The sequence below is a fragment of the Caretta caretta genome, chromosome 6, assembly GCF_965140235.1.
Source record: "Caretta caretta isolate rCarCar2 chromosome 6, rCarCar1.hap1, whole genome shotgun sequence".
Lineage (NCBI taxonomy): Eukaryota > Metazoa > Chordata > Testudines > Cheloniidae > Caretta > Caretta caretta.
The window spans coordinates 2353070-2373032 of NC_134211.1; the positions used below are offsets into that span (position 1 = coordinate 2353070).

Here is a 19963-nt window from a genome sequence, read left to right on the forward strand (position 1 = left end):
AGAAATATTTTTTGTTACATAACTGCACTCAAAAACAAAACAACGTAAAACTTTAGAGCCTACAAGTCCACTCAGTCCTACGTCCTGGTCAGCCAATCGCTCAGACAAACAAGTTCGTTTCCATTGACGGGAGATAATGCTGCCGCCTTCTTATTTACAATGTTTACAAAATTTACAGATACGCTAAATGTTCGTATGTCCCTTCATGCTTCGGCCACCATTCCGGAGGGCATGCTTCCATGCTGATGACGCTCATTAAAAAAATAACGCATTAATTACATTTGTGATACAGCTCTCCCCCAAGGAGTTCAATGTCTCCAGCTCTGTTTTACCTGCATTCTGCCGTATATTTCATGTTATAGCAGTCTCGGACGGTGACCCAGCACGTGCTGCTCATTTTAAGAACACTTTCGCAGCAGATTTGACAGAACGCAAAGAAGGTGCCAGTGTGAGATTTCTAAAGATTGCTACAGCACTCGACCCAAGGCTTAAGAATCGGAAGTGCCTTCCAAAATCAGAGAGGGACGAGGTGCGGAGCATGCTTTCAGAAGCGTTAAGAGCAACCCGCTAATGCGGAAACTATGGAACCCGAACCATCATAAACAAAAATCAACCTTCTGTTGGAGTCAGATGATGAAAATGAACATGCGTCGAACATGCTTTGGATCGTTATCAAGCCGAACCCGCCGTCGTCAGCACGGACACGTCCTCCGGAACGGTGGTTGAAGCATGAAGGGACACGTGAATCTTTAGCGCATCTGGCACGTAAATATCTTGTGACACCGGCTACAATACTGCCAGGGGAACACCTGTTCTCACTTTCAGGTGATGTAAATAAGAAGAGGGCAACATTATCTCCTGTAGATGTAACCAACCTTGTTTGTCTGAGTGACTGGCTGAACAAGAAGTAGGACTGAGTGGACTTGTAGGCTCTAAAGTTTTACACTGTTTTATTTTTGAATGTTTGTGTTTTAAATATTTTTGTACACAAGTCTACATTTGTAAGTTCAACTTCCATGATAGAGTTTGCATCACAGTACTTGTAGGAGGTGAATTGAAAAATACTATTTCTTTTGGTTTTTACAGGGCAAATATTTGTAATAAAAATAAATATAAAGTGAGCACTGTCGACTTTGTATTCTGTGTTGTCATTGACATTAATATTTGAAAATGTAGAAAACATCCAAAAATATTAAATGGTATTCTACTGTTGTTTAACAAGACAACTACTTGCATGTTTAATTGGGATTAATATTTTTAATTCCTTGACAGCCCTAGTATCTATCTATTCACATCCCCATACATATCTATCTATCTACCCATCTACTCAACCCTGTATATAGCTACCTATCAGTCTACCCCCCACCCATCCCCATATCTGGCCACCCCCATACATACATCTACAGTTCCAGAGCACTGTGACCTCTTGTTGGTGACTTGGGTGTCGAAGGCAAGGCCGGCCTGTCACCCTACAAGCGCTGAGCTCTCGGCAGAAATCACAGTGAACTTCTCTGGGCTGGGCTATGTAGGAGATGAAAGGACATGGCCTCATGGTTCCTCTACCCTTCCACCTCTGAAATCCTTAAAGAGCCTCTGAGCCCTGTGGACTTTCCCTGACCTTGGCTGGGAAATTGGCTTGAGCCTAGAGAACAATTTGCACTCTTCCCTGAAGGAATAGAAACTTTGCCCTGATCAGCCAAGGCTTCCCTGAAACTGGACTAGGTGGGTTTGAGCTGGAGAAGCCCCTCATCGACTGTAAGGAATATTAATAAACACAATTTCCCTTAAATCTATTTGAGATGCCCATTTTATAGATGGGTAAATGGCCTGACACTGGTTGATGTGCAAATTACTTTGGCAGAGTCTCACTTGGAACCCAGGAGTCCTGGCTCCCAGCCCACCCCATACTCTCACCCACTAGACCCCCCCCTCCCCTTCCAGAGCTGGGGATGGAAGACGGTTGGGATGCAAGTTTCCCAGGAGGCTCAACTTTCATTATTAAACCTCAGACTCTCAAGGCTGGGCCCAGCCCCCTGCCTCCCCGGTACCAGAACCCCATGTCCCGGCACCAGCCGCAGGACGGTTACATCCCAGGAGCTCCAGTCGATACTCTGAGCAGCGGTGTGTCTCTCCTCATCCATCCATCTCATCATGTCTGCCCAGTTCTCCCTTCCTCCATCCACATAAATATCCATAGCCAGCTCCTCATATACCCCCAACTCTATTCTACCCTCCCACCCCATCTATCCATCCATCCCCCCCTTGTACATACCCACCTGTCTCCTTCTGTACCCACCCCGCTCCCATCTCCCCACCCGTCCATCCACACCCCGGACATACCCACCAGCCTCCTTATGTACCCACCAACCTCCTATCTCCCCACCCATCTATCCATCCATGCCGCATTGTACATACCCCCCTCTCTCCTTATGTACCCTCCCCACCCATCTATCCATCCATCCACCCCCGTACATACCCACCAACCTCCTTATCTACCCTCCCATCTCCCCACCCATCTATCCATCCATTCACCCCCGTACATACCCACCAACCTCCTTATCTACCCTCCCATCTCCTCACCCATCTATCCATCCATCCACCCCCGTACATACCCACCCGCCTCCTTATCTACTCACCCCCTCCCATCTCCCCACCCATCTATCCATCCACCCCCTACACACCCACCAACCTCCCATCTCCCCACCCATCCATCCATCCATCCACCCCCGTACATACCCACCCACCTCCTTATCTACCCTCCCATCTCCCCACCCATCTATCCATCCACCCCCTACACACCCACCAACCTCCCATCTCCCCACCCATCCATCCATGCCCCTACATACCCACCAACCTCCTTATCTACCCTCCCATCTCCCCACCCATCTATCCATCCATCCACCCCAGTACATACCCACCCGCCTCCTTATCTACCCACCCCCTCCCATCTCCCCACCCATCTATCCATCCATCCACCCCCGTACACACCCACCAACCTCCCATATCCCCATCCATCCATCCATCCATCCCCCGTACATACCCACCAACCTCCTTATCTACCCACCCCCACCCATCTATCGATCCATCCACCCCCTACATACCCACCAACCTCATCTCCCCACCTACCTCCCATCTATCCATCCATCCACCCCCTACATACCCACCAACCTCCTTATCTACCCACCTACCTCCCATCTCCCCACCCATCTATCCATCCACCCCCATACATACCCACCCGCCTCTTTATCTACTCACCCCCTCCCATCTCCCCACCCATCCATCCACCCCCCCGTACATACCCATCAACCTCCCATCTCCCCATCCATCCACCCCCCGCTTCATACCTGCCCACCTCTCATCTGCCCCCCACCTACCCACCCACCCCATCGATAACTCTTCACCCCAGGCAGCCCCTCTTTCTCTCTGTCGGACCCTTGGCCGCACTCGGGTGCGGCCTGCGGGGGGCGCTCGTGGGGCGGGGGCGGGAGCGGCGCGCCCGAGACCCCCCAGCCCAGGCAGCGCGCTGCGCCCCGGGGTGCGCGGGGCGGGGTGTCCCCAGCGGAAGCCCCGCGTCTCTCCCGCCCCTCCCCCCTCCAGCGGCCGCTTCCCCTTTAAAAACTCCGCCCGGGACAGCTGAGTCCGGCTGGTCCCGCCCAGCCCGGCCCGGCCCTTCCCTTCCCTTCCCCTCCCCCGCCGCGGCTGCCGGAGCCGCGCACCCGGGCATCGGCTGCGAGCGCCCCAGGTTCTAGCCCCGCTTCCCCGGAACCCCCCGGGCCCTTCCCTCTGCTCCCCGCCTTCCGGGAAAGCGCCCCCCTCCCCCGGGCACTCCCCGCTTGGACCTCCTAGGACAGGGACCCCCCCCGATCCCGGCTCCCCCAGCCCCTTCCTGCAGGTCCCCCCCGGGCTCTTCCCTTTGCTGCCCCCCCCACCCCGGGCACTCCCCGCTTGGACCTCCTAGGACAGGGACCCCACTTCCGATCTCGGGTCTCCCCAGCCCCTTCCTGCAGGGACCACCCTCCCCCCCGGGCTCTTCCCTTTGCTGCCCCCCCCCCGGGCTAGCGCCCCCCCCCCCCCACCCCGGGCACTCCCCGCTTGGACCTCCTAGGACAGGGACCCCACTTCCGATCTCGGGTCTCCCTAGCCCCTTCCTGCAGGGACCACCCTCCCCCCCCCCCGGGCTCTTTCCTTTGCTCCCCCCGTCCCGGGACAGCGCCCCCGCCCCCGGCACTTCCCCCAGCCACTTTCCCTCCCCCTCCCCACTCACTTCCTGATTCAGCTCCCTACCCTCGCCCCTTCTCTTCCTTTGCCCTCCCCCCCAGCCCACCCCCGAACTTCCCTTCCGGCTCCTTCCCCCCAGACAGCCCCCCCACCCCCTCCATCCCCTTCTGCGCGGATCCCCTCCCCTGGTGATCCCTGCCCATGGAGGTCTCTGCAGTCCCATCCCCCCACTGGTTCCCCCTTCCTTGACCAGGGCATCCCAGTGCCCCCCTTTCCCCTCCCCTGCCTGAGGTCTCCCCCCGCCCCATACTTCCCTCAAGTTTCCCCTGCCTTTTCCCCTCGGCAATCTGTGACCTCCCCCACAGTCTGCCTGTCCCCCCACCCCCCCGCCTCTTCCTGTCTTTCCCACCCCCGCCCCCCTCTTGCCTGGGTGCTCCCTGGTCTCCCCTCCCCACCGAGTGGGGGATCTGAGGCCTCGCCACCCAGGTCCGATGAAGGCCGGCGGGGGCGCCGAGGGCGAGGGGGAGCTGGGAGGCGAGGGGGAGCGGGAGCCCTTGAACCCCGAGGCGGCGGACACGCTGGGGGTCTCCCCCACCTACCGGGAGTTCGTCCGCCACAGTTACCTGGAGCTGATGGGGGCCAACCAGCACTCGCTGCATGCCCTCAACTGGCGCCGGCTTTACCTCAGCCGGGCCAAGCTCAAGGCCTCGAGCCGCACCTCGGCCCTGCTCTCCGGCTTCGCCATGGTGAGCAAACCCAGGCGTCCTGGCTCCCAACCCCCCCTGCTGTAACCCACTGGACCTCGCTCCCCTCCCAGAGCTGGGGATTGAACCCAGGAGTCCTGGCTCCCAACCCCCCCTGCTCTAACCCACTGGACCCCACTCCCCTCCCAGAGCTGGGGATGGAACCCAGGAGTCCTGGCTCCCAACCCCCCCTGCTGTAACCCATTGGACCCCACTCCCCTCCCAGAGCTGGGGATGGAACCCAGGCGTCCTGGCTCCCAACCCCCCCTGCTGTAACCCATTGGACCCCACTCCCCGCCCAGAGCTGGGGATGGAACCCAGGCGTCCTGGCTCCCAACCCCCCCTGCTGTAACCCATTGGACCCCACTCCCCTCCCAGAGCTGGGGATGGAACCCAGGCGTCCTGGCTCCCAACCCCCCCTGCTGTAACCCATTGGACCCCACTCCCCTCCCAGAGCTGGGGATGGAACCCAGGCGTCCTGGCTCCCAACCCCCCCTGCTGTAACCCATTGGACCCCACTCCCCTCCCAGAGCTGGGGATGGAACCCAGGCGTCCTGGCGAGCTGTAGCTGTGTTTGGGGGGTCACGGGAGGCTAGAGCCGGGGGCTGGGAGCCAGGAGGACTGTCGCCCAGGCCCAGATCTGCCCCTCCCCCTCCAGCTAGCCTGGCAACCTCCTTTCCTTCCCCTCCCGGCTACGGGGCCGCGTGTTAATTGTGGTTAATTGACCCCAGGGCGGTGGGGATGAGACACCGACACAGACCTGGCAACAAGATGAGACAGCTCTTCTCCCCCCACCCCCACCCCAGCTCTGCCGGGACCCCTCGCTCCCGACCCGCAGCCCCCTGCCAGCCCAGCCCTGGATCCCTGATCTTTCCCCTTCAAGACCCTCCTGTCTCTCTGTGAAGATAATTTTGCTTCCATCCAGCTCCGTCCCCAGGAACCGCAGCCACTGATGAGGCTTCGGGGGGCGGAATCTGGAATCTACCGCTGCAGCCTGGGAATGGGGCATGGAGCCTCTCCCCTCTAGGGGGCACCAGCTCTTATCCAGCCCCCTGGGTGGCCTTGTCGGTTTGTTGGCCAGTTGCTGTGGCTGTGTTAATTCGATTGGGGAGGCCTGACCTCCGATTCCCAGCCTGCGCCCAGTCTGGGAAACACACGGGGGCCGGATCCCCTCCAGTAGGGGGCAGCGCTGCCCACACAACCCCTCTCCCAGAGTCGGGGATAGAACCCAGGAGTCCTGGCTCCCCGGTCCCGTAGTCTGGCGTCCTGTTTACTCCCCTCTTGCCCGAGGGTGGGGTTGGGTCAATCTGGAGTGGTGACCGCAATGGCACTGTGAGGGTTAACTGCCCCCTCTGGAAGCTGCCCTCTCCCTTTTGGGGGCTGGACTGAAGGGCCCAGGGTGGCAGATCTCTCCCCCACCTTGCCCACTCCCCCTCCACCCCCCGGACTTAATCCCTGGCAGTGTCTCCCACTGGTGCTGCCCCATGAATGTGACCCACCCCCCTTCCCTCCGTCCCTGCTTCGCCCAGTGCCCGCGGGCTGGGCCGGGCTCCGAGACCCACTTCATGCCCCCTGCCAACCCCTCCCCCCCACGCTCCGCAGCACTGCGCCGAGCCCACCCCCTGCACCCCTTGAACGCAAACTTTCTTATGCTGCCCTCCTGCCTCCATTCCCCCTGCCCGAGACGGCATTAAACACAGTGACTGAGCTGTCGGAGCCTGGGAAATATTTGGTGTTTGCTGAGCCCGCCCTGCACCCCAGAGCAGCTGGGAAAGGAGCCCTGCTGGAATTTGGTTCCAGCTGTGATGTGTTCAAGGAGTGGGGGAGGGGACCTGGGGCCTGTCCCCTCCATGGGGAGCTGGCTGTGATCCCGTCCCGGGGTGGGGAATGGGGCCTGGGGCCTTTCCCCTCCAGGGGGAGCTGGCTGTGATCCCGTCCCGGGGTGGGGAATGGGGCCTGGGGCCTTTCCCCTCCAGGGGGAGCTGGCTGTGATCCCGTCCCGGGGCAGGGGGTGGGGAATGGGGCCTGGGGCCTGTCCCCTGCAGGGGGAGCTGGCTGTGATCCCGTCCCGGGGTGGGGAATGGGGCCTGGGGCCTTTCCCCTCCAGGGGGAGCTGGCTGTGATCCCGTCCCGGGGCAGGGGGTGGGGAATGGGGCCTGGGGCCTGTCCCCTGCAGGGGGAGCTGGCTGTGATCCCGTCCCGGGGCAGGGGGTGGGGAATGGGCCTGGGGCCTGTCCCCTCCAGGGGGAGCTGGCTGTGATCCCGTCCCGGGGTGGGGAATGGGGCCTGGGGCCTTTCCCCTCCAGGGGGAGCTGGCTGTGATCCCGTCCCGGGGCAGGGGGTGGGGAATGGGGCCTGGGGCCTTTCCCCTCCAGGGGGAGCTGGCTGTGATCCCGTCCCGGGGCAGGGGGTGGGGAATGGGGCCTGGGGCCTGTCCCCTGCAGGGGGAGCTGGCTGTGATCCCGTCCCGGGGCAGGGGGTGGGGAATGGGCCTGGGGCCTGTCCCCTCCAGGGGGAGCTGGCTGTGATCCCGTCCCGGGGTGGGGAATGGGGCCTGGGGCCTTTCCCCTCCAGGGGGAGCTGGCTGTGATCCCGTCCCGGGGCAGGGGGTGGGGAATGGGGCCTGGGGCCTGTCCCCTCCAGGGGGAGCTGGCTGTGATCCCGTCCCGGGGCAGGGGGTGGGGAATGGGGCCTGGGGCCTTTCCCCTCCAGGGGGAGCTGGCTGTGATCCCGTCCCGGGGCAGGGGGTGGGGAATGGGGCCTGGGGCCTTTCCCCTCCAGGGGGCACGGGCTCTGACCCGGGCCCAGGGCCGGGGGGGGGGAGGGGGGGGGGTGGTTGGCTGGCTCCCGCGAGGGCTGACGGTGTCTCCGGCGCCCCCTGCAGGTGGCGATGGTGGAGGTGCAGCTGGAGAAGTACGACTACCCGCGGGGGCTGCTGATCGCCTTCAGCGCCTGCACGACGGTGCTGGTGGCCGTGCACCTCTTCGCCCTCATGGTCAGCACCTGCATCCTGCCCAACATCGAGGCCGTCAGCAACATCCACAACCTCAACTCGGTCAACGAGTCACCCCACGAGCGCATGCATCGCTACATCGAGCTGGCCTGGGGCTTCTCCACCGCCCTGGGCATCTTCCTCTTCCTCACCGAGGTGGTGCTCATCTGCTGGGTCAAGTTCATGCCCGTGGGCCGCGGCGGCTGGGACGCCGCCGTGGCCTCCACCGTCATCATGGTGCCGGTGGGGGTGGTGTTCGTGGTGTTCGCCCTCCACTTCTACCGCTCACTGGTGAGCCACAAGACCGACCGGCACCAGCAGGAGCTGGAGGAGCTCAGCAAGATTAAGTACCAGCTGGACGGGGAGGCGACCGGGGTGCAAACTGTGTGAGGCCGGATCCGGGGCGCCCCCTCCCCCCCCACTCCCGACCGCAGGGGGTGCCTGGAGCGGGCTGCTGCCCCGGGGATGGCCGGAAGACATTCGCGGCTCCCCCCCCCACCCCGAGCGGAGGCTGCGTGAGCCGGACAGGAGAGACGGCGGCTGGCTGGGGGATGATCCACAGCTGGGGGCGTTCTCCGCCGTCTTCTCCTCCTTCCTCTGCTGCTTTTGGGCTGGGTTTTCCGTGCCACGCCGCCCCAAACGTGGGGGAAGTGGGGCTGGTTTCTCCGGCCCGACCGGGCACTGCCCAGGAGATGCCAGCTAGGCGAACCGCTCCCTGTCCCCTCTCCTTCCTGTGCTTCCCCTGCTGGGGCTGTGGTAATGGGCTCGCGGTGGTGGGGAGGGGGGTGCTGTGTGGGGCACGCCGGTACCGATTGGGGGAATGTATAGCCACTGATAGGACCCAGCTGGGGTCTGCAGTGGGGCATACGCCCAGATCTGGGGCTCGCCCACCCGTCAGGTACAGCGGGCCCAGAGCTGGGGGTAGATGCCGGGGTGTTATTCTCAACCACGTTGCCTCCGCGCTGCCCCCTAGTGGGGGATCTCCGCATCGACGGCCTCTCCAGCCTTCGGTGGCTATGGGAGTGGGGCGCTTGTCCCAGAGGCACCTGGGCTGGGGGCCAGCCAACCCCCCAGCCCTGTCCTGGAGGGGGAAGGCCCCGTGTCCCCCTGAGCCAGCCAGTCCCAGCTGGGTTGGAGCCTGTGTCCTTTTCCCCACTCGTCATTAAATAGAATTAGTGACTCACTAGCTGATCTCGCGACTTTTGCTCTCTAGCTACGGCCAAGTGCCCCACTGCAGAGAACAAAACGGTAGCTACCATTAATGTAGGCCCTCTGATAATATGGTCCATACCCTGTCCCTAAAGGAGCCAGCAGAAGGCAACACCCATTGCTCAACCAAAACAAAAGCCAGCTCTGTAGGACCTATAATGTGTCTTGTGCTTCGTTTCTATCAGCCGGGAACAGGTACTTTAGCAGAGCAAAACCGACTATATTTTTGTAGGACCTACGATATGTGGTGTTGTCTGCGGATGGGAGGGGAGCATATCTTGCTTTGCCGAATCAGTGTTTTTGGCAGGACCTGTAATAATGTGGTGGTGCAGTTCCAGCCAGCTGCTTAACTGAAACAGCCAGTCAGTGGGGGTTTGGTTTTTTTTTTTTTGTTTTTGTTTTGGTAGGGCCTATAATATGTTGTCACAGATTCAGCCAATGAGCGGGCAAGTAGCTTAATGGAAACAAACTGCCAGTGCTTTGTGTAGGGCCCACAATATTGTGTACTCCGCCCTGCGGGGCGGCGAGCAGAAATGCGTGTCTTAGCCGGAAGGACAGAACCATGTGCAAGAGATACTGAGAAATTAATATATGCAGAGCAATTCACAGCCATACTGCGGTGCCTTATCATCACCAGCAGCCTGGTACTGGGAGGGGAGTGGGGTCTGGGGGTCAGAGCCGGGGGGTGCCTGTTCCCTCTGATGCCGACAGTTCGATCCCGCGCCGGGGATGGTGGCTGGCTCCAGCCCCCTGGGCTCTGCTGGTGGATTTTCTGGTATTTTTGCGCCTGTCATTTTTTGTCAGTTTGTAAATAAACGATTGTCTTTGGCAAAGGGCCTGGCTGGGGACACTTATTTGCATGGGCAGCCCTGGAGCGATTGTAGACACAGGTGGTTCTCTGGAGGCAAAGCAGTTTCTGCCTAACAGCTGGACCCACATGCATGGCCCCAGCTCTCTCCACCAGAGGGGCTGAGAGCCAGGACTCCTGGGTTCTCCCCCCGGCTCTGAGACAGGGGTGGGGTCTGGTGGGTTAGAACTGGGGAGTTGGGAGCCAGGACTCCTGGGTTTGCTCCCCAGTTCTGGCAGGGGCATGGGGGTTATTGCGTTAGAGCAGGGGGCACCTGCATCTCCCCCACTCGAAGACAGGCTGAGCCCTGAGTTGGGACAGACTCTGTTGATGGCCCTGATCCAGAATAAACATTTACCCAGCCTTGAAATATTTACACTGCTCGCCAGAGAGGGAGGGGCAAGCTGGGCCCAGGGCCAGAGCGAGACGAGGGCCTGGGAAAGGGAGCCCAAAGGGCCAGGCTGCCTCAGAGTCTGGGATGGGAGGGCCAGAGGTGGAGCAGATGTTGCCATCCCTGCCTCACCCAGCAGGGGGTGCTGTGAGGAGCAGGGCAGGAGCTCTGGCTGTGCGGGGAGCTCCTCGCTACTCCAGGCCCGGCCCCTCCCAGCAACAGGGTGTCGGTGAGACTCAGGGAAGGGCAGGCTTAGGGTGTGTGCCTGGTTTTAGGGACGCCATGAACCGAAACCCCCAGGGCTGAACTCAGGTCTGGGCTCGTCAGGGGTGGAGAAAATGAATTAACAGCTGTTCAGTGTGAAACTTTAGCTGGGGAATGGGACACGGGCCCTTTTCCTTGTAGGGGGTCCCAGCTCCCATCTGGCCCCAGGGTGAGGAATGGGCATGGGGCCTTTCCCTTCTAGGGGTGCCAACTCCCATCCTACCCTCTGACTGGGAACCAACTGTCTCCAGGACAGAGGTAACCCCAAAGGACAGAACAGTTGGTAGGTAGGGAGCTAGTTTTAAGCTAGGTCTGAAATATCTGGGTAACTGCTGCCCTCTGGTGGGGGAAATGAGTCAATTACACCAGGGGATTGTAGAGGTGACCTGCAACAAGGGAAATCAAATGCCGGGTTGCTATTAGTTATTTCTACTTCATCTCGTTCTTCTCACTCCCTGTTTCCTGCGGGCCCTGACTGAGATCAGGATCCTTGTCCCAGCGAGCTCGCGTTCAAAAAAGACAAGGGCAGGATCATTCTTCTCGCTTCATAGATGGGGAAACTGAGGCCCAGAGAGATTCAGTGATTGGCCCAAAGTCCCAGAGGGAGGCTGCGGCTGAGATGGGCATAGAACACAGCCATCCAGAGCCTGTCTGGTGTCTTAACCACAAGAACGACCGTCACAATGTGTTAGCATAGGGTCACCAGATGTCCCGATTTTATAGGGACAGTCCTGATATTTGGGGCTTTTTCTTATATAGGCACCTATTACCCGCCACCCCCGTCCCGATTTTTCACATTTGCTATCTGGTCACCCTATGTTTGTGTATTTTTTTTTTTTTTTTTTGCTTCTTTCCTCTACATACACAAGCTCTGAAGGAGTTTTGTAATTCATGTCACTTTAGTCTTGGAACAAACTGTACTTTGCCTACCTCGGTTGGCTGGGAGTCTCCTAGGAGTCCCCGGAGATGTGGATCAGGTCTGTCACAGCCTTAAATTGAAATAATGTAGGGTATTTCACATAACAAACTTTTCCCACCAATGGTTGGCAGGTGCTTGAGTTAAATAGGGAGGTTAGGAAAGGACAAAGACTATTAAGTGGCCTTTATAAGGAGGGTTAATAAGGGGGCATGGCCTTCTCCATCTATGCTCCATCCACTTTTATGCGGCAACAAGTCTCATTTATACACGTGGTGGAATCTGCTGGGGCGGGGGTATCTGTGGGGGCTATCTGCGTATTGTCCTCGTGCAATGTTAATATGCCCATTGGTGGCAGATCTTGGGTACAAGGGGTTTATTACCCCACCCCCTAAATAAAGATGAGCAGGACCCAGAATGTAGCCCGCTGCCTTTCAATGCTAGCGGGCGTCAAAGGGGACTGGTGTAACGTGTAAATTGAGGAGGAGATTAGCTGGGGGCACCTAATGCATCTCCTTGCACTCAACACTATGTTGACCCCTTGTGGCAAAGACACAGCAGGGGTGTGCATTGAGGTCAGTAGATTCAACACTTGTGAAAACTACATATGGAAATATTTTGAACCATTTGTAATTAAATGCGGCCTCCTCCTCTAAATGTGAATGGGTGGGGCTGATTAAAGAAATAGGGAGAATCGGTGGTAATGAATTGTTTTGAAAGTGCTTCCCACAATCAAAAGATAGGTCAGAGGATGCAAAATACGTCCCACGGAGCACAAGATAGATCTCAAGAGGTTGTAATTGAGCCTATGGAAGGGCACAAGCAGATTCAACAGACTCACCCATCTCCTCTACAAAGTAGATGACAAAAATCAACCTTCATGAATTGGCATTTTATTTGGCTTCTTATGAGATTTTGGATGGTTTTATTAATGACTTAGATTTATTTCAATTTATTGACAATGAAGAAAGTGCTGAAGGCGAGTCACTGGCTTTTTATTGCCTTCCTGGGAGGGGTGGGTGGGAATATCAGGGGATTGATTAGCTATCTAGATTCCACACAATTTATCCATGGTCTTAAAAAAAGTTAGTGACGTAGCGGTTGAATTTCTGCTCTCCGAGGTTGTGTAACTTAATTAATTTATTCCGAAACCTTAAATAATTTATTTAATGATTTTTCTACCCTGTAACGAAAGTGCTGGCAGCGGATGAGAAAGTAGTTTTTTTCCTTCTTCCTCTCATCATTACTTGGCTCCAGCTGTAGTTGGCTTTAGCAGGTTCGGCATAACCCTTAAAATTAAATATATTATGTTAATCCAGGAGCTGATTCCTCTCCTACTCGTGACTCTTTAAAATTATTTATTTTAATGTATTGTAATTTGTTGCACGCTGTGGCAAAAGTGCGGTAGACAAATCAATCCCTCAGGATTCCCTGAGCCACTGGAACTAGCTGTGATTTCGCTAATGCAGATTCAATCCTGTGATATCCAATTACTCCCTTTTAAATAATATTATCTAATCCATGGACTCATTTGCCTCCCTCTCATTCTCCTCTAGCATTGTAATTCGTTACTTTAATGTATTTAAATTTCTTCTATTTCAGAGTGAAAGTGGAAGGTAAGAATAACTGTATCCCTCCCAAAAAGAAAAGGAGTACTTGTGGCACCTTAGAGACTAACCAATTTATTTGAGCATGAGCTTTCGTGAGCTACAGCTCACTTCATCAGATGTATACCGTGGAAACTGCAGCAGACTTTATATACACACAGAGAATATGAAACAATACCTCCTCCCACCCCACTGTCCTGCTGGTAATAGCTTATCTAAAGTGATCATCAGGTGGGCCATTTCCAGCACACATCCAGGTTTTCTCACCCTCCACCCCCCCCCCCCCCCCACAAATTCACTCTCCTGCTGGTGCTAGCCCATCCAAAGTGACAACTCTTTACATAATCAAGTCGGGCTATTTCCTGCATAGATCCAGGTTTTCTCACATCGCCCCCACCCCCATACACACACAAACTCACTCTCCTGCTGGTAATAGCTCATCTAAACTGACCACTCTCCAAGTTTAAATCCAAGTTAAACCAGAACATCTGGGGGGGGGGGTAGGAAAAAACAAGAGGAAACAGGCTACCTTGCATAATGACTTAGCCACTCCCAGTCTCTATTTAAGCCTAAATTAATAGTATCCAATTTGCAAATGAATTCCAATTCAGCAGTTTCTCGCTGGAGTCTGGATTTGAAGTTTTTTTTGTTTTAAGATAGCGACCTTCATGTCTGTGATTGCGTGACCAGAGAGATTGAAGTGTTCTCCGACTGGTTTATGAATGTTATAATTCTTGACATCTGATTTGTGTCCATTTATTCTTTTACGTAGAGACTGTCCAGTTTGACCAATGTACATGGCAGAGGGGCATTGCTGGCACATGATGGCATATATCACATTGGTGGATGTGCAGGTGAACGAGCCTCTGATAGTGTGGCTGATGTTATTAGGCCCTGTGATGGTGTCCCCTGAATAGATATGTGGGCACAATTGGCAACGGGCTTTGTTGCAAGGATAAGTTCCTGGGTTAGTGGTTCTGTTGTGTGGTATGTGGTTGTTGGTGAGTATTTGCTTCAGGTTGCGGGGCTGTCTGTAGGCAAGGACTGGCCTGTCTCCCAAGACTTGTGAGAGTGTTGGGTCATCCTTTAGGATAGGTTGTAGATCCTTAATAATGCGTTGGAGGGGTTTTAGTTGGGGGCTGAAGGTGACCGCTAGTGGCGTTCTGTTATTTTCTTTGTTAGGCCTGTCCTGTAGTAGGTAACTTCCGGGAACTCTTCTGGCTCTATCAATCTGTTTCTTTACTTCTGCAGGTGGGTATTGTAGTTGTAAGAAAGCTTGATAGAGATCTTGTAGGTGTTTGTCTCTGTCTGAGGGGTTGGAGCAAATGCGGTTGTATCGCAGAGCTTGGCTGTAGACGATGGATCGTGTGGTGTGGTCAGGGTGAAAGCTGGAGGCATGCAGGAAACCTCTGAAACCTGTATCCCTCCCGTCTATGGAACCAGCTGGCATTTTGCCAAAGCAGATTAAATACTTGAACCTCCCATTACTTTCCACACAAATAATTTGGTGATTGTTTTTGGAGGATGGGGTCATTTTCGTCCTATTGGCTCCGTTATTACAGTGTAAACAATATTGTAAAATTAATCAACTGTATTCAATCATATGACGAAACTGCTGTGTACAAATGAACGAGTAGGTTTCCCCTCCCTTCCTTGGTATCTCCTTTGGCAAAATTGTATTTCTCAGTCTCCTATTTCCCCAATATAAAATATGATATACGGGGGGGGTGTCTCATTCCTCTTATTGGCTTTCCTACAATTGTGCACTAAATTATTAAAATATATTTAAATGTATTCCTTCCGATGGCGAAAGTGCAGAGTTTGAATAATCCCTCATTCCTTTTCAAGGAACAAGTTATGATGTTCCCAAAGTAGATTCGATCCCTGCCTCTCCCATTCTCCCCTCTAAAAAGTAGTTTGAGCCGAGAAGGGGTGGGGCAGGGATCATCTACCTCCTGTTGTCTTGTCTATGCCGGTGTAATCAAATATTTCGATTATTTAAATACAATCCATGGCCATGGCGAAAGTGCTGGAGGCAAATAAGACTCTCCTCCCCTAGCTGTGATTTCGACAAACCGGATTCGTTCTCTAAACATTCAAGTCTCTCCCCCCCTTTAAAAATAACATGCCGCATCAAGGGTCATGGTTTTACCCGTTACTAATGTAGAAATTGATTATTTAACATAATTTAAATTTATTCCATCCCGTGACGAAAGTTCTGAGGTTTTATATTCCCCCTAGGAACTAGCCGCGATTCCGCCAAAGCTGATTCAATCCCTATATCTCCAATTATCCTCTTCAAAAAATAGCGCGGCGCATCAGGGCCACTCTCGTTCGTCCTTTTGCCTCTCCGCTACGTTGCAATTCATTATGTAAATATATTTAAATTTATGCCATTCCGTGGCGAAAATGCGCCTCCTTCTCTTCTGGGCGGCTAGCTGCTGTTTCCCTTCCGCGGATTCGTCATCTTTCCCGAGCTGGGGATGAAAAAGAAAAAAAAAATCGTCCCCCAGCACAACGACAGAGAGAGAGGAGGACGGCCTTCCAGCCGGGCCCCACCCGGAGCGGAGGCGAGTCGCTCTAATTTCCTGCGTCGAAAGCGCGGACGCGAACACAGAGAGCCGGAGACAGGAGGGGGGGGGGGGGAGCGCGAGCCAGCGGGAACTCTCGCGCGAGCCGACGGGACGTCGGCCGTTGGCCCCGCCCCCTCTCCCTGTCTGCGGCGGCGGCGGCGGCAGTAGCGGGCCCCCCCTGGTCGCCGAGCGAGGAGGCCGCGCGCGCGCGGGGGGGGAGGGGCCGGGAGCAGCGAGGTGAGAGCGGCGGCGGGGGGCGCGCGCGCGGGAGGCCGGGGGGGGCCAGGGGGCGGGGCCGGGCGGCGGGTGAGGAGCGGCGCGCGAGGGGACGGTTACAGCGGGGGGGGGGCAGCTGTGGGGGAGGAGGCTGGTGTGGGGGAGGGGAGCTGAGGTCGGGGGGCTGGTCGGGTGGGGAGGGAGGCTGGGAGAAGAGGCGCTCTAGGAGTGGGGGGAGGGGGGAGCTGAGGTTGGGGGGCTGGTCGGATGGGGAGGGAGGCTGGGAGAAGAGGCGCTCTAGGAGTGGGGGAGGGGAGCTGAGGTCGGGGGGCTGGTCGGATGGGGAGGGAGGCTGGGAGAAGAGGCGCTCTAGGAGTGGGGGGGAGGGGAGCTGAGGTCGGGGGGCTGGTCGGATGGGGAGGGAGGCTGGGAGAAGAGGCGCTCTAGGAGTGGGGGGGAGGGGAGCTGAGGTCGGGGGGCTGGTCGGATGGGAGGGAGGCCTGGAGAAGAGGCGCTCTAGGAGTGGGGGGAGGGGGGAGCTGAGGTCGGGGGGCTGGTCGGATGGGGAGGGAGGCTGGGAGAAGAGGCGCTCTAGGAGTGGGGGGAGGGGAGCTGAGGTCGGGGGGCTGGTCGGGTGGGGAGGGAGGCTGGGAGAAGAGGCGCTCTAGGAGTGGGGGGAGGGGGGAGCTGAGGTCGGGGGGCTGGTCGGATGGGGAGGGAGGCTGGGAGAAGAGGCGCTCTAGGAGTGGGGGGAGGGGGGAGCTGAGGTCGGGGGGCTGGTCGGATGGGGAGGGAGGCTGGGAGAAGAGGCGCTCTAGGAGTGGGGGGAGGGGAGCTGAGGTCGGGGGGCTGGTCGGATGGGGAGGGAGGCTGGGAGAAGAGGCGCTCTAGGAGTGGGGGGAGGGGGGAGCTGAGGTCGGGGGGCTGGTCGGATGGGAGGGAGGCTGGGAGAAGAGGCGCTCTAGGAGTGGGGGAGGGGAGCTGAGGTCGGGGGGCTGGTCGGGTGGGGAGGGAGGCTGGGAGAAGAGGCGCTCTAGGAGTGGGGGGAGGGGAGCTGAGGTTGGGGGGCTGGTCGGATGGGGAGGGAGGCTGGGAGAAGAGGCGCTCTAGGAGTGGGGGGGAGGGGAGCTGAGGTCGGGGGGCTGGTCGGATGGGGAGGGAGGCTGGGAGAAGAGGCGCTCTAGGAGTGGGGGGGAGGGGAGCTGAGGTCGGGGGGCTGGTCGGATGGGGAGGGAGGCTGGGAGAAGAGGCGCTCTAGGAGTGGGGGGAGGGGAGCTGATGTCGGGGGGCTGGTCGGATGGGAGGGAGGCTGGGAGAAGAGGCGCTCTAGGAGTGGGGGAGGGGAGCTGAGGTCGGGGGGCTGGTCGGGTGGGGAGGGAGGCTGGGAGAAGAGGCGCTCTAGGAGTGGGGGGAGGGGGGAGCTGAGGTCGGGGGGCTGGTCGGATGGGGAGGGAGGCTGGGAGAAGAGGCGCTCTAGGAGTGGGGGGAGGGGGGAGCTGAGGTCGGGGGGCTGGTCGGATGGGGAGGGAGGCTGGGAGAAGAGGCGCTCTAGGAGTGGGGGGAGGGGAGCTGAGGTCGGGGGGCTGGTCGGATGGGGAGGGAGGCTGGGAGAAGAGGCGCTCTAGGAGTGGGGGGAGGGGGGAGCTGAGGTCGGGGGGCTGGTCGGATGGGAGGGAGGCTGGGAGAAGAGGCGCTCTAGGAGTGGGGGGAGGGGGGAGCTGAGGTCGGGGGGCTGGTCGGATGGGGAGGGAGGCTGGGAGAAGAGGCGCTCTAGGAGTGGGGGGAGGGGGGAGCTGAGGTCGGGGGGCTGGTCGGATGGGGAGGGAGGCTGGGAGAAGAGGCGCTCTAGGAGTGGGGGGAGGGGAGCTGAGGTCGGGGGGCTGGTCGGATGGGGAGGGAGGCTGGGAGAAGAGGCGCTCTAGGAGTGGGGGGAGGGGGGAGCTGAGGTCGGGGGGCTGGTCGGATGGGAGGGAGGCTGGGAGAAGAGGCGCTCTAGGAGTGGGGGGAGGGGAGCTGAGGTCGGGGGGCTGGTCGGATGGGAGGGAGGCTGGGAGAAGAGGCGCTCTAGGAGTGGGGGGAGGGGAGCTGAGGTCGGGGGGCTGGTCGGGTGGGGAGGGAGGCTGGGAGAAGAGGCGCTCTAGGAGTGGGGGGAGGGGAGCTGAGGTCGGGGGGGCTGGTCGGATGGGAGGGAGGCTGGGAGAAGAGGCGCTCTAGGAGTGGGGGGGAGGGGAGCTGAGGTCGGGGGGGCTGGTCGGATGGGGAGGGAGGCTGGGAGAAGAGGCGCTCTAGGAGTGGGGGAGGGGAGCTGAGGTCGGGGGGCTGGTCGGATGGGAGGGAGGCTGGGAGAAGAGGCGCTCTAGGAGTGGGGGAGGGGAGATGAGGTCGGGGGGCTGGTCGGGTGGGGAGGGAGGCTGGGAGAAGAGGCGCTCTAGGAGTGGGGGAGGGGAGCTGAGGTGGGGGGGGCTGGTCGGGTGGGGAGGGAGGCTGGGAGAAGAGGCGCTCTAGGAGTGGGGGGAGGGAGCAGCTGAGGTCGGGGGGCTGGTCGGATGGGGAGGGAGGCTGGGAGAAGAGGCGCTCTAGGAGTGGGGGTGGGGAGCTGAGGTTGGGGGGCTGGTCGGATGGGGAGGGAGGCTGGGAGAAGAGGCGCTCTAGGAGTGGGGGAGGGGAGCTGAGGTCGGGGGGCTGGTCGGGTGGGGAGGGAGGCTGGGAGAAGAGGCGCTCTAGGAGTGGGGGAGGGGAGCTGAGGTGGGGGGGGCTGGTCGGGTGGGGAGGGAGGCTGGGAGAAGAGGCGCTCTAGGAGTGGGGGGGAGGGGAGCTGAGGTCGGGGGGCTGGTCGGATGGGGAGGGAGGCTGGGAGAAGAGGCGCTCTAGGAGTGGGGGGAGGGGAGCTGAGGTCGGGGGGCTGGTCGGATGGGGAGGGAGGCTGGGAGAAGAGGCGCTCTAGGAGTGGGGGGAGGGGAGCTGAGGTCGGGGGGCTGGTCGGATGGGGAGGGAGGCTGGGAGAAGAGGCGCTCTAGGAGTGGGGGGAGGGGGGAGCTGAGGTCGGGGGGCTGGTCGGATGGGAGGGAGGCTGGGAGAAGAGGCGCTCTAGGAGTGGGGGGAGGGGAGCTGAGGTCGGGGGGCTGGTCGGATGGGAGGGAGGCTGGGAGAAGAGGCGCTCTAGGAGTGGGGGGAGGGGAGCTGAGGTCGGGGGGCTGGTCGGGTGGGGAGGGAGGCTGGGAGAAGAGGCGCTCTAGGAGTGGGGGGAGGGGAGCTGAGGTCGGGGGGGCTGGTCGGATGGGAGGGAGGCTGGGAGAAGAGGCGCTCTAGGAGTGGGGGGGAGGGGAGCTGAGGTCGGGGGGGCTGGTCGGATGGGGAGGGAGGCTGGGAGAAGAGGCGCTCTAGGAGTGGGGGAGGGGAGCTGAGGTCGGGGGGCTGGTCGGATGGGAGGGAGGCTGGGAGAAGAGGCGCTCTAGGAGTGGGGGAGGGGAGCTGAGGTCGGGGGGCTGGTCGGATGGGGAGGGAGGCTGGGAGAAGAGGCGCTCTAGGAGTGGGGGTGGGGAGCTGAGGTTGGGGGGCTGGTCGGATGGGGAGGGAGGCTGGGAGAAGAGGCGCTCTAGGAGTGGGGGAGGGGAGCTGAGGTCGGGGGGCTGGTCGGGTGGGGAGGGAGGCTGGGAGAAGAGGCGCTCTAGGAGTGGGGGAGGGGAGCTGAGGTGGGGGGGGCTGGTCGGGTGGGGAGGGAGGCTGGGAGAAGAGGCGCTCTAGGAGTGGGGGGGAGGGGAGCTGAGGTCGGGGGGCTGGTCGGATGGGGAGGGAGGCTGGGAGAAGAGGCGCTCTAGGAGTGGGGGGAGGGGAGCTGAGGTCGGGGGGCTGGTCGGATGGGGAGGGAGGCTGGGAGAAGAGGCGCTCTAGGAGTGGGGGGAGGGGAGCTGAGGTCGGGGGGCTGGTCGGATGGGGAGGGAGGCTGGGAGAAGAGGCGCTCTAGGAGTGGGGGGGAGGGGGGAGCTG

The 19963-nt window shown here is 59.1% G+C and overlaps 2 protein-coding genes across 6 annotated transcripts in view; both read left to right on the plus strand.

Annotated features, from left to right (window-relative positions):
* Positions 1–3692: 3692 nt before the first annotated feature.
* On the plus strand, positions 3693–9995 carry ORAI3 (ORAI calcium release-activated calcium modulator 3). Of its 2 annotated transcripts, none has more exons than XM_048855639.2 (2): positions 3693–3742; positions 7846–9995. In XM_048855639.2, the coding sequence occupies exon 2, from the start codon at positions 7852–7854 to the stop codon at positions 8341–8343; it is 492 nt and encodes a 163-aa protein (XP_048711596.1). In that variant the 5' UTR covers positions 3693–3742; positions 7846–7851; the 3' UTR covers positions 8344–9995. The 2 variants fall into 2 exon arrangements, with proteins under 2 accessions (XP_048711596.1, XP_048711595.1); XM_048855638.2 differs by lacking the exon at positions 3693–3742 and adding an exon at positions 3749–4964.
* Positions 9996–15876: 5881 nt separating this feature from the next.
* The window catches only part of SETD1A (SET domain containing 1A, histone lysine methyltransferase), a 39545-nt gene continuing 35458 nt past the window's right edge, over positions 15877–19963 (plus strand). For all 4 annotated transcript variants that reach the window (XR_012668792.1, XR_012668791.1, XR_012668793.1 and 1 more), the window contains exon 1: positions 15877–15997. The gene's annotated coding sequence lies outside the window, so the exon portion shown is untranslated. The remainder of the gene's footprint in view (positions 15998–19963) is intronic.